At 40.2% G+C, this 14,022-nt stretch overlaps 1 protein-coding gene across 2 annotated transcripts in view; it reads left to right on the forward strand.

The window, feature by feature from the left end:
- The first annotated feature begins 520 nt into the window (after positions 1–520).
- kdm6a (lysine (K)-specific demethylase 6A) overlaps positions 521–14,022 on the forward strand; it is a 55,754-nt gene continuing 42,252 nt past the window's right edge. Inside the window, exons 1-5 of one of the 2 annotated variants that reach the window (XM_039600464.1) lie at positions 521–1,037; positions 1,183–1,246; positions 4,770–4,878; positions 5,165–5,214; positions 9,672–9,730. In XM_039600464.1, the coding sequence (XP_039456398.1) occupies positions 868–1,037; positions 1,183–1,246; positions 4,770–4,878; positions 5,165–5,214; positions 9,672–9,730 (452 nt within the window). In that variant the 5' untranslated portion in view covers positions 521–867. The remainder of the gene's footprint in view (positions 1,038–1,182; positions 1,247–4,769; positions 4,879–5,164; positions 5,215–9,671; positions 9,731–14,022) is intronic. The other variant, XM_031728240.2, reaches the window with a different exon arrangement.

A 14,022-nucleotide genomic window follows, 5' to 3' on the forward strand; every position in this document is an offset into this window, starting at 1 on the left:
CAGCAAGGCATTGTGTTCATTCGCTAACTGACGTCCTCCTGAAGCTTAAAACACAAATATTATAGATAACACGGCACAAAACTTCAAAAAGGGAATAGTTAGAGTTTTCTGGACTATTTAGTCACTTTAGTTTGCTTTCAATGGAGTTCATTTCACAGTTTATTCAGTCGTTGATTTTTTAAATTCATGTTTATTTGTGTTATTTGGATGAAAATGAGTTCCCCGTTTCTTGAGCTAATAAGCATCTATCTATCTATCTATCTATCTATCTATCTATCTATCTATCTATCAGTCAAAAAGTACATGTGCGACGTTGCAACAAATACCCTTGGCACATATGACAGCTATTTTAACCAATACGTTACCTACAAAAACAGTTACGTAATCATAATACAGCCTGAAGAACCAATCGCAGGACGTGAGGCGGGACTTGGAAGCAGATTTGATGTGTACGTGCGCGTGTTCGCAACACGTCAACAGGAGACCACCACGTGACCGCGGATGCCGCGCGCTGATTGGGCACAATGAGCAGAGGGCGTGTCGAAGGTGGCGGCATGCGTTTGCCTGTGTGACACAATTACAACAACTTTGAGCCGATGGTTGGGGAAGTTTGAGATATTATCAAATAACACTCACTCCTAAAACCCAACATTACATCAACTTCATGCATAAATTGGCACTGGAATACACGTTGAGTTTGATGTACAATGAGGAGTGTGGAAGATAACTTGAAGGGATCATTTCCTTGAGGATTTGGCAAGAATTACACTACGCCCCGTTTTAATCCTGGATAGGTGTGCAACACTTTCGTTGTGACTGCATTTTGGCGGAGTTGCTCGGTGCCGTTGATCTTCCCAGTTCTTTTCCATGAAATCGTGCGGAGTGTCGCTCACCGCCGCTGCCTCTGCTGCTGCCCGGAGTCTCGGCGTTGCTGGTAATGACGAGGAGAAAATGGCGTCGGGAAAAGCGACTGAAATCGAAGAGGACTTTCCGAAGCTAACAGCGCAAGAGAAAGAGAGCTTGGTCGGAATTGACAGGTTAGACGCTCTATTGTGTAAATAGTTTAATTCGCTTAGTTTTTTTGCAATAATAAATTTTCTTCGCGCAGTTGGAAACAACAATTGCCCCCCCTCCCCTCCAAGTAATACGGAACCGCCTGTGTTGTCTGTCCTCTACTTGCAGTTCACTGTTTGGATTTCATAGGCTTCAAGAAGATGGCGCCAGAACGAAGGCCTTGCTGTTAAAGGTATGCCACAGAATAGGATCACAGTCGCCTCTCTCCGTTATCTCCACAGACGAGTGCATATCCCATATGAAATAAGTGGTACAGATCCCCCAACGCCACTCTTGCTATAAGGCCAGCAGCGACATACACAAACCATAATTTCCCCAACTTTGAAGCTGAACCAGCGGGCTAAATGTACAAACCAGCCCTCAGTTTTACATCATTGCATTCGCAAGACAACACGTACAGTGCCAGGTACACAGCGAGCCAACTCCAGTGTATTTCTGCTATGTTTATTACTATGTTTAGTATTAAACATGCCCAAACTAACCGACAGGGCTACAGTACGATTGCAGGGAGATGGGAATCTCCACCCTGCTCAAATCGGTGGTGTCATCCGTAGTTGAGAGTAGGTAACCATGTACATGATAGCGTTTTATGGAGTGTTGAAAACATACTTGGCGTAGCAAAAATATTTCTTTTAACAAAACTCACAATAAGTGGAAGGCACGTGTATGGGTGAAAAAAAAATATTACAGTGGTTATTACTAGTTAAATAATGCTAGATAGTCAAGCACACGTTGTAAACTGTAGGACTAACAAATTTAATACTTTGCTACCAAGCTAACTCGGTATTTTGAATCTAAAGGGATTACAGCGAGCCTGGTAATACGGTAAACGCCGACTTTCTTGACTTTTACCGAGAGACGTTAACAGAAATATTAGTGTCGCACTATGTCGTCCGTCCCCTCCTCAGTAACGGCAGGCAGAGTTTGGTTTGTGCGTCAGCTCACTCTGTTAGCATGTAGCAGCTAACTGTCCAGCGGTTACCCACCCCCTACCCCCCTTCCTGCTCTCACGTATAGCTATTACGGCATAACTTGGAGAACACTAAGAATGAAAAAAACAATGTTATGTATTAATTTAAGCTTGCAAAAATAATGGCTGCTCAACTTGGCGCAAGATGGCGGGGATAGGGAGAAAATACCTAGCAAAGGTTTGCTAGCTGACTGGCTAACTAGCAGCGGTGGCTAGGCTAACCACCATTCGCATAAAAGATACAACGACGGTGGCGTTGTGTTTTAGAACAAAGATGCACGATTAAAGTGCAAAGCAGGGTTTACAGTTGATTGCACAGTGTCTGTTGCAAACACATCAACCCTGTTCATGCAGTCAATGTTACTACAGTTGAGCTGCCTGTGCTGGATGTGTCTTCAACATGTGGCTTCTGGGTTTCTTGTTGAAGAGGTTTCTTGGGACGTTGTTTTGTCAGGGTCTACTTTCAGATTAGGCCGAGCCATTACACTCATTCTTTGCACATTTGTGGTGTTGCTGTCCTTCATACTCTGCTGGATAGCTGGACAACCAGACCGTTCAACATCATAACGTTAAACTTAAAACATCTGGTTGTTGAGTCTTTCTTGGTGATGGTGTTTTAGATTGTATCCCATTGAATACAGTTGTGTCTTCCAAAATGAGTCTACGCTTTTACCCAATTCTTCTTATGTTCTTTCCGCATCCTACCATTTTAAAATTTGGGGTGACTAATTTTTTGCACGATGCTCTGTTCGAATGAATAGTGAATATTAGAAACAAGTAGATTTTTCATCGTCCAATATATGATAATTTGCTTAAATGGTTCCAAAAGTGGTCCTTGCTGATTGACACCGTCTCTACAGACTTCACTGCTGCACCAAAAGCAGAATTCGTGAGCAGAACAACAGTAGTTTAAATGTGCATGGATTTTTAAACCAGTTTCTGATACATCACAGCCCTATAGGTTAGCGTAGTTGTATGTGCAGTGACGAATCATGCGGGAATGTTTTTTTCTAGACCACTAGATAAGGTGCATTAACAAGAAAAATGTTTTCAGAATTTTTTTTTCATGAGGTCTTGTTCAATTCAATTCAGTTCAATTTTATTTATATAGCGCCAAATCCCAACAACAGTCGCCTCAAGGTCTTGTAATAACGAAGAGTTACTGAGTCAATTATCTGAAAAAATACTTTGCCAGAATCTCTGAAAAATATGCCTCTGCTGTAAACAACCAGTATACATATATGGAAGGTTGCCTTTTTTTGCAGAGCAGTAGAACTGATCACAGATAAACACTGCGCAGGTTTTCAGGATCAGTGCAGCTAGTTAATTATATCTGTCTAAAAACAGTGCAGCAACGTTGTGCATGCAACATAGCCGTACAGTGAGATGGATATCATTGTTTTGCAAAGTACACCTGGCAGAAAAAAAGTGTCTATGCTAGACCGAGGTGCATGGGATTCAGAAGGATGGAGTGCTGCTCACGAGTTCTGCAAAACAAGAACCAAAACCAAAAATAAGGAACCATTCTGTGTTGGCTGTTGCTACCAGCCTGATTTCCAGTTCTTGCACTAACATTATCCACTACTACCTCTTTTCCACCAACATAGTGCTGGTGTGGAGCCAGTTCTGCCTTGGTTCCCATTAGACACCCAGACTCAATTTGAGCGTTTTAAGAACTAGTTATTGGGTAGCTCTGCTTGCAGACATTGGGGCATTTACCATTGTAAGAAAACTATGGTGGTAAGATACCTGCAGTTTGCGCTGCCTATATTTCTTGCAGTGACTTATCCAATAGCCACTGAGATCAATGCTTTCAGCTTCAGCTCCATCAGTATGATAGTGCCAGTGTTTTAGAACAGGTTCTAAAAGGAGCGTCCGTGACAAAGCCTTAAACTGTAAATAGATAAATACTACTGATATTTTTGCTGTGGTTGAAATATTAATCTGACTCGCGTCACATGACCCTAACCTGACAGTGATAAAGTTAGTTCTTTGCTGAGTTGTAGCTGGTATAAAGCAAGTTCTGTAAAGCACTTTGAGTAATCAGGCAGAGTAGAAAAGCGCTATATAAGCACCAGTCAATTTACAATTTACCATTTTTGTTTCTGTGATTGTTACCAGCTCAACAAGACTAGCATACTTCCAAAGTATGCTAGTATTCTGCTTTGAGATTATGCTCTAATGTCATCTTTTTGTCTGTAAATGCAGCACATGTCTTTCCTGCTCATTCTGTATGCCCAAATTCACAGTACACTCTGTTCAGTTCACTTACCATTTATTTTTGTCAGTTGAGTTACATTTAATTTAGTTCAGCGGTTCCAAATCATACAATTGTTTTTCTGCCTTTATTTTACCCTCTCATGTACGCACACAGTCATACTCATCAATCATTTGTCCTTAGTGACTGCAGCACGGGCTATAGCGCGTAATTTGTTTATCCATTGTTTAAATACTGACTTTCCAGGTCCATATTTGGGCACAGAGCTGGTACTATGCAAAACAGGTCTAGAAGGTTTGAAAAGGATATCCCTTTGATAGTATGTGAGTCAACTGTGTCAGAACGTTACCTCCAATAAAGCTTATCCGGTGACCTAAGCATTGGTCATATCGGTCCTTTATAGCCTCATAACTTCTCTGTAATATGCACAGGACAAACTGAACATCTACCTTACTGTTGTCAGTCACACCCTTTTAAACTCTTCACTGCTATCGCTCTTTTATTTAGGCTGTTAGCTGCTATGATGCCCTCATCCTGAAAGCAGAGGGGAAAGTGGACCCTGACATTTTCTGCCAGCTCGGCCACTTCAACCTTCTGCTGGAGGATTATTCAAAAGGTGAGAGACCAGAGTGTAGATGGCTCCCTGTTCCTCTCAAATCTGCTTCTTAGGATCCACTAAGAGATAATTTTTTTTCCCAGTAAAAATTTGACTTCACTCTTGTTTCTTTACTCTGCTTAAAAAAATGCTGATGATGAAATATTCAGATTAGGTCATTTGTGCTTTCCTGCTGGGAAGCGTTGAAGTGTAACAGAAGTAAATATGCTCAGCTTTTAACATTGTCACTAATTGTTTACATCCTGTTGAGTCTTTCCCTCTGTCTGTTTTATGTTCTTATATTTAGCATTATCTGCATACCAGAGGTACTTCAGTTTACAGTCGGACTACTGGAAGGTAAGCTTTCATGACTCTTATATGTAACACAGCCATCAAAAAGCTGTATTCATTTATTTATTTTTTTTAATTTGCTAGGACTGATTTTTTTTCTGGGATACACAACATCCCCTATTACCGATTTTTCTACTGCTTTTGTTTTTGAGCTGGCAGAAAGGAACAGGTCAGCATCAGAAACTGTGCCTTAAATGCACTGCAGGTACTGAGGGGCGGTAGAGGGTAACAACTGCTCAGATGCAAGAATGTTCAGCATGTCATTGTCCTTAAACAGTGTGCACATACCAAACAATGCTTGACTGGCTGACAGTTAGCCTGTAAAATGCGCCTCAGCAACCTGCTTTAGATTATTCACTCCTAGTCCAGAGCCACTGCTGGAATAGATCCTGTGATTGACAGTTTGATATAAGTTTATAGAGCTTGGAGATTGGTAGTCATGTCAGTGTGAATATAGCGTGGATTTCTTTTTTGCTGTTTAGTTATCCTGCTGAAACTTGAAGTGCATTCTTTGAACTGGATACAATACCAGGAAGATGGGTGGATGGATGGAAGCATACAGTTAACTAAAATAACAGTCTCGCAAAGACGGCAGAAATCATGATTTCATATTAACTGGCTTGATTACAGTTTTATCCTTTGCCAGTTGTTGCCAGCTAACTTTTTATATCTGTGCAGAGAGCATTCTTTGAAATGCTGGATGAAGGTTAAAGGCTCCTTTCTACTGTTTGTTTTGAACTATCGCAATTCCACTTTTCATGGGTGGATGGATGGTGCTGTGTCAAAGGTTTAACTAAAATTTAACCTTTAAACAGTCTCCCATTGAAAGATTAAAACCTCTTTTTCAAGGGAGTCCTGGCCAAGCAGAAAAACAAATACATACAAACAAACAAGATTAAAAATTACACAAAACAATTACACATTATTGAGGCAGTCTGTAGGCCTTTGAGTTTAGAAAAACATTTAAAGACAACAATTCAGTCAGTCAGTCTTTCTGTAACAGGTTCCATGAAAAAGGCAGTATTACCCAACTCAAAGGGACAAGGGGAACAGACATCAGCAGCTTCATTTGAAAGCTGAAGAACCACTTTTGCCTTGTTGTTATAAGCAACAATCAAGAATAGTTTTGTAAATAAAAGTTGCCCTTTCTTCTATATTTACTCTGTACAAGTCACAATGATGGGTCAGATATCACTTTGATAAACCTGCATGATACATCGGCAACATTAGAAGGTTAAAGAATGTCACCATTCTGCAGATGTTTGTTTTTTACTGCAAAAGAACTATAATTACGGATTCCACTTTTCTATATGTGGTTTAAAGGTAAAGGAGTCATCTATCCAGACACCAAGGGAACTATCTCTATGACATTTTTGTTAATAGGCTCTGGGACCTTCTGTGTCAAAAACAACATTAGTTTAGTGTTGTCAGCATTGAGAACTAATTTTAGCTGGATAAGTGGCTGGGGTTTCAATGGCTTTATAGCAGTAAATAACTGTATCACCTCTAAAATGCAAATTTGTGTCTGATTTTCATTGATTATAAAAGATATTTCACCTCTAACTTTGGATTTTTCACTGTTCGCTTATTATTTAGGAAGAGACTGTAGCAGGATGACAACCTGCCTAAATTGCAGTTCCAGTGACATCAAATTTGCATCAAGAATAACCATGGCTTTACAGCATTAACTAATTTACTACTGGATGGAATAAAATAAAGAAATCAGGCTAGTCAGCTAGTCTATAAGTCAGAAAACAGTTACAATTTAATCAACAAGATAACTGATTTAACTGAGGTTAAACAGTGTCCCAGATCTAGCATGTGTGTTTTGCCACCTTAAACCATTAGTCACATTATTCAGGAAAGAAATTCTATCTTAAATGTTGCTGAAATGTCTTTCTGATTGTGCTGTGCCTAACACTGGACACATGATGCTGCAGGTAGCACTAGCAGCCTTCTTTCCTTGTAGATTAGTTCCCACAATATGGTTATTTAGTGTTCCAGTTCATATGTCGGTTTATTTTGACAAAGTCTACACAAAACCATTCATTAACGGAGCAAAGTAATGCAGAATCAGTGGTTAGCAGGGAATCATCTGTATTACTTTACGTTTAGCTAGTTTCAAACTTACTATAACACAACAAGTGAGAGAGAGAGAGAAAGATGCTGGTGTTTGGTTTCATCTCAGCACTGAAAGCGACCGAGCTAGAGAGAGATGGTGTAAGCATGTTCGCTGGAGCCTTTAAGTCATATCAACTCACTTAATCACAGTTTTTGGTTAAAGAAAAACTATGTCTGCAAAGCCCAAAAGGTTGATTCTGTTCATCTGGACGTAGTGTTTTCAGTGGGAGAAACGTTTCCTCACTCATCCAAGTGACTTCTTCAGCCAGCTGAGGCTGGGGCTGCAGGTTTCCCCAACCTTATAAACAGTACAATTGCACAATAACTGAAACCAGCCCACTGAATAAACGATGGGCTGTGAGGTCAGTTCCTTGGTCATTAATATGCAAACCATTGATCAAAGATCACTGATTAATGGCCATGAGTACCATTCACAGAGAGTTGGGGAATGGCTGCAATCACAGCAGTGTAAGATGGCGAAAGATGTACCCTTAGGCCCCCTCCTTGAGTCCAGATGAACAGAATCAACCTTTTGGGATTTGCTTACCTGGATGACTGAGCATGCATCAAGGTATGCCTGCAAAATAAGCTTCCTCTATGCTATCTTGGCGGTCCCATTAGTGGCCATTGCTCTGTTGCTAATGTGCGGTGTAGAACTGAATGAATAGACTTTAGATCGATTGGTATCAGAGCCAGTTTTTGAAGTCCGGATTGGACTGATATCCAGTCCAGCTACTGGATCGGTACATGCCCAGTTGAACATTAGTCTTTCACTGTGTAATGAATCCCCTTTTGGGGATGCTCGTTTATTTTTATTTTTTGTACACTGCTATGCTACTAATGAACTATGTTTGTTATGATTTTGTTTTCTCCTATCATAACAAATTTTTTAGTATTTTGTTGCCAACTGCTTTGAAGCAAGTTCATAGCACAACAGTTTTAAGCTTGTTTTTCTTCAGTGTGGTCATATGATTTGTTGTCTTTGTGCAGTTTTTTAGTAATCCCAAGATTTTTGGAAAGTGCAGCGGCTGTGCTGAGAGTTTGCACCTGTATTCTGTCTAAACTAAAAGCAATAACGTTAAGTGAAGTGTCGCACATCCTCTCTTGTAGCATGTGTAGATTGTCCTGCTAAATTACAAGTGTATCATGCCTGGCATGAACTAGCACATTAACTTATTTGTATGGTTCAAGAGGATCACAGACAATATTGTGAGGGGAAAAGCAAACTTAATATGGTGAGAAAGAGGATCACAAAAGCACTTCAGGGGAAGGAGACAAAAAACGTGCTCTATTTCTGTCTACCCCTTCACAATTACCTCATCCATAATCATGGTCCCCCCATTGTGTAATTTGTTAGCTTAAGCCTCAAATCAGTAGTTTTTTTTTTTTTTTTCCTTACAGCATTATTTGAACTTTAGTCAAATTGTCCATGTTATGATGGTGTCCAGCCCGTGCTCTTCATGTGCTGCAGCAGGCCCATTAAACAGAGGTGTTGAGAGTTCGATTGTGATCGGACCTGACAGCTCCCTGCTTACAGTTCACCACAGTGAAGTGATAATGTAAGCTCGTAGTCTCGATTTCCCCCACTTAGTGCCAGTCCCAACGAGACTGCCTGCCCTTTAACAAAGCAAAAATAAAAAATAAATACTGTAACAGAAAGAAAGTTTTTTATTTATGTAACAATGCATCGTTTTGTTTGTGTGCCATGTATAGATCACTGCACTAATATGGGGGAAGGGAGACAATGACTCATGACTGATTTTGGACATGAGTTAAACACAAAACCTGAACCAGATTTCCATATAAAAGGATCACTGAGATAGGAAGTTAGGCACCATTACTACTGTCCACAGAGTTTTGGCTCTGCCATTAAAAATGAATAAATCAAATCAGCTAGCAGGGTGTGAAAGTTATCAACAGTGAGGTGAACTGAAGCATGGTGATCACTGCTTTTACTTAGAGTAGTGTCAGGTAGACAGCAGAGATGATTCACATTTTGACATTTAAAAAACAAGTAAGAAGAAGGATTCAGGGCCCTAAAATTGAAAACGGAAAAACTTTTTTCTTTTTTGGCTATTGTTTAGTGTGGCTCTACTTTCTCTCTTCTATCTTGCTCTCTGTTTCACCTCAGGGAAGTATTCCTTTAAAGTGGTATTAAAGGCCTTGAAAAGTCATATATTTAACTAGTATTGAATGTACAGTGTATAAACATGTTTTGGTGCCATCAAGGTTATCCTTGCTAGCTCTTACTTTAATGCTAAATTCTGTACAGTAAACAATGAGCTGAAAAATGTCTGTTTTGCTCTTAACAACAATTTTCCAACCTTTGTTTTCCTCCACAGAATGCTGCCTTTTTATATGGGCTTGGCATGGTTTACTTCCATTACAATGCATTTCAGTGGTAAGTACTTTTGAAAAAAAAGTTTCTCATTACATGTGTGATCTCTTGCCAGTTTTATAATTGGTTTCTCCATGAACCAAGTGGGGATTAAAAAAAACCCTTTTCCTTTGCTGTGGAATGCTCTGACCTTGTGGTAAATAAACGCACGCTATGTCACCCCAACTTTATGTGAAGACAAAGAAACTTGATAAAACCAGAACAGTTTCAGGGAGAGACAGAACAGTTGTAAGGCAAGGTTTCCCTCTGGACTGAAGGCTGCCTTCGTGTATCAAGCTAATATGCAGATAAGAGTAAGAGAAATCCTTTTTTGAATTCCCAGTGCTCAATAGGCACTTGACATATTATTGCCAGGCATTAGTAGTGTGTGTGTTCGTTGAAGTATTGCTTTTCCAGCTATTGGAAGTACACTTTTCTGTGTTTCTGTGATTTATATGCTGTTAGCAGGCACTTTTTGTCATTAAATTTTTACATCTGTTGCACTAGAGAAACTTTGTGTGTAATGAATGATGTCTTTGTATTCCATTAAGTATTCCCAGTAAGCCAAGACAAGAGGCACTGGCACCCTCAAGGTTGTGGAATTGGTGAAAGTTATCACCACCTCTGCCATTTAATTTTTTAAAAATTACACATGCTGGTAAAAATATTCTTGACTCTTTTTTTGCTTTCTTAAATCCTTTTAACCGATATGTTTGATGGCACAACAGACTTTCCACTTGTGTATCATGATTGTATAAAATCTTGGAGGCTAAGACTGTATTCACATTGTTTTGTTCTGCTGCCGCTGGTGTTGATGTGCAAAGACGTGATGAGTGTTGACACTTATTGCATTAGAATGTAGCAGATAAGTCTGTGATGTGAGTGTAGTCATTTTGCTGCACCGACTGACGTGGCATCAAACAAATCTTGTAACCAGACTTATGGAAGCCAGGGGTGTAGCTTTCTTATATACCAGGCTGTAGAGGCTGACCTGCTGCTGTGTTAGAGCTGGGCGATATAAGATTTTTTCATATCACGATATGTTTTTTTCATTTCAGGCGATAACGATATATATCACGATATAAGCCAAATAACTATATTTGTAAGATTTAAATGTGCCGTTGCTCACAAGTAAAATGTGAAATAATTAGCAGCTTGTTTTAATTAAAATATTTATTTCCCATAATAAGTTCAACAGGGCAGATGTACTTAAGGAACATGAGACTTCAGTTTCAGATAAATGAAGGCAAATATTGCAAACTACACAAAAGGCAGCCGCTAAAGCATTTAAGTTTCAAAATAGAACAAACAAAACAGACTAAATTGTCAATTCCACTTAGAAACAAAATATTAATTCTAAAAATAAATCTTAGGTCGTTTTACAGAAGAACAGACAAAATTGACTGACTTCTGTCAATATCAAATAAACTGAGAACTAAAAGGAAATTCTCAATCTCTCCTTGTTGTATAGCTTAGCTTTTCAAACAGTTTTAACAGTTACTTTAGTCTGACAAAAGCCGAATGACGAATTAGCGCTTTCAGTCAGAGATTGAGCATGCACCGCTTTATTGTATTTCCAGACTTGCTTTCGGCACAATTTACAGTGCGTGCTACTCTGTTTTTTGTCAGACTTGAAATAGCCGAAATACCTTCACACTACGGAACTTCTGTGGCCCTTCCGTTCGACAAGCTCTCCGGCATTGGAACCATCATCTGTTTTTTTCGTAACCTTCGCTCACGCTCTCGGTTGATTTTTCTCTAGTCGGCAAACTCCTTTCCTTCATTACCCAGGCTGCACGGCTGCAAAAACAAATACACATGTCCACCTTGGCGCTTGTGCTGTACGTAACAAGTCACGTGACGTGACGCTGCAGCTGTGATTGGTTCGGCTCTGCGCTACTTAATTTGGATTGGCTGTTCTTTTTTTTTTTTTTTTTTTTAAGAGGACAAGAGAGATGAGGCCTATCGCAATAGTTTAATTTTTCTATCGAGAAAAAGTTATTTCGCAATACATATCGTTATCGTTTTATCGCCCAGCTCTATGCTGTGTCTGTGCCTGTTACCTGTGGGCCTGTTGATTTTATTGCTTTCATAAGCTACACCAGCAGAACATCTTATTTTTTCCCCTAGCCTAAGCCAAGCTTTTAAAGCTTGAAAACCTTCTTTAGTAAGTCTTTTACTACATTAGTGCTTTTTACCCTGTAAAGGACCACCTTGTTCCTGGGTCTATTTCACTGAATCCCTATTGTAGAACTTTCACTTTCATTTAAGATCAAATACTTTCAAGTAATGTCCAGCATTTTTGTCTAATGACCAACCAATGTATTATCTGTAGGCAGATATTTCCTATCAAATTTAAAATTACGTTGTACATTACAGTGCACCGGCTACACATGCACCTGTCAGGCTTCAGGATCAGAAATGACTACTCGTCTGTGCTCCAGTTTCAGGTTCTAGTTGGAGTAGCCCTCTTACTTAGTGTATCTCCAGAGCACAAAAAGTACTATTGTCAATAACTGCAGTCCTCACCAGTATAGTTGGAGTCTACTGGTGGGGAGTGAGACTCAGCAGCATGACAAGCCTTCCTGTAGGGAAACATAAGTGGGCTGCTTAGTAGTCCCTAACTCTCAAAACTGAGGGAATGGCTCAACAGCAAATGAGTTGTTGTCTTTGGATGTGTGAAAAAATGCAAAGGAATAGAAAAATATGATTGGGTGGCTGTTACAGTATTTTCCTACTAATACGTACTTGGGTCAGCTCGGCTCGTCTCGAAGGTATTCCATTAGGTGCTAGCATCTGGTACCCAGTACTCCATTTTTTAGTACCGGGATTCCAAGCGATCTGAAAATGTGACGTCAACAGACTGCATTCCACTGTTTGGCTAGTCTATGGCGTCCATCGATGAGTCACATGAGCACATCTCTTTCACAAAAATCAAAACTCTAATTTTTAAAACCGGGCAACTAGGGAAAGGGCTTCACCTGCATTAGGTGGTACTCAATTTTAATGGAAAAACGACCAAAAAGGGGATCGGGCCGAGCTTGTTAGGTACTATTGGAAAAGGGCTATTAGTGTAGCTGAGAGACCCGCGCAGAAAAGTCTGTGTACAATAAAGAGCAAGAAGATTTTTACATGAAGTTCTAAATGGTTAGTCTAAGACTGCTTGCATGTTTCAAGTGATAAACTATGTCTGAGTTTGCTGAATTGCAGAGAAATTTTTGTCTGCAGAGCCTGCATATTCATCCTTTGCCCTCTTGCTCGACATATGTAATATCTTTTCTAAGTGCCTTCTGAGTCTCTCAGTGCAAACAGTGGTTGTAGAGCTGTACAGTCATGTTTCATTCACACTAAGATGAAACCATGGCTTTGACAGGTATTTGAATCTCTTTGTGTAAAACGGCTGTCAGTGTTGGGGTATGTTAATGGGGGAGGGGAGCATGTCATGTTGGGCCCTCAAGGTCAGATTACGTCAACTTGAGCCGGAGGCCCAAAGGAATGCTGAGCTGTCAAACGGTGAATGTTACTTCACAACGCTGTAGTTTTGCATATCCAGAGAGGGATGCTAGCCTGGGTGTTTAGCCTTCTCCTACAAGCTTGTGATTCTTAGTGCTTATTAAAAAGAAAAAAGAAAGAAAAAGAAAGCCACAATGGAAGGAGAAGATATTAGGTCATAAATGCCTTTCTAATTTTGATGTTGAAATAATGTTGGACATTCAATTTCAAATGGTCACCAACCAGTAGCCATATTTCAGATGTGCATCTTTTTGTTTTTGAATGGTCTTTTCTAAAGGCCTGGGTCACCCTCTGTTCATCCTTTGGCTCGAGTCTGCCTTATGCTGTGTGTCACAACCTATTTGGTAGAGCAGCTTCACTTTGGATTGTGCCATTTAGGGAGGGGAGGATGAACACAGAGGGGAGGGAGAGAGGGAGGGCCCAGATAAACAGGGAGGAGGGAATGAGGGCAATGAGTTCAGTCAGGCTGCCGTTTGTGTGTGTGTGCGTGTATCTGTGTGTTGCACCCAGTCAGCAGTGAGCTGAGTGCCCTGCCATACAGGAGAAGGGCTTCGTGCTGATATGCAGTTGCCATTGTTGTCATAGCTACACAGTGAGTGGCTTCAACTGGAAACTAGTGTTTGTCTGTGTTTTAATGTGCTCTCGTCTCTGTACTGTAGGTTAGTTTATTTCAATATTGCTGAGAGGTCGGTGCTGAAATGTTGAAAGGCTGCTGTCATGCTAGCAAATTTCCGATTGCTCTGACATACACTACACTTGTGAAGCCAGACCCACCGATATAGACCAGATCCACTTTGCAGGCA

Source organism: Oreochromis aureus, linkage group 16 (assembly GCF_013358895.1).
Source record: "Oreochromis aureus strain Israel breed Guangdong linkage group 16, ZZ_aureus, whole genome shotgun sequence".
In the NCBI taxonomy this organism is placed as follows: Eukaryota; Metazoa; Chordata; class Actinopteri; order Cichliformes; family Cichlidae; genus Oreochromis; species Oreochromis aureus.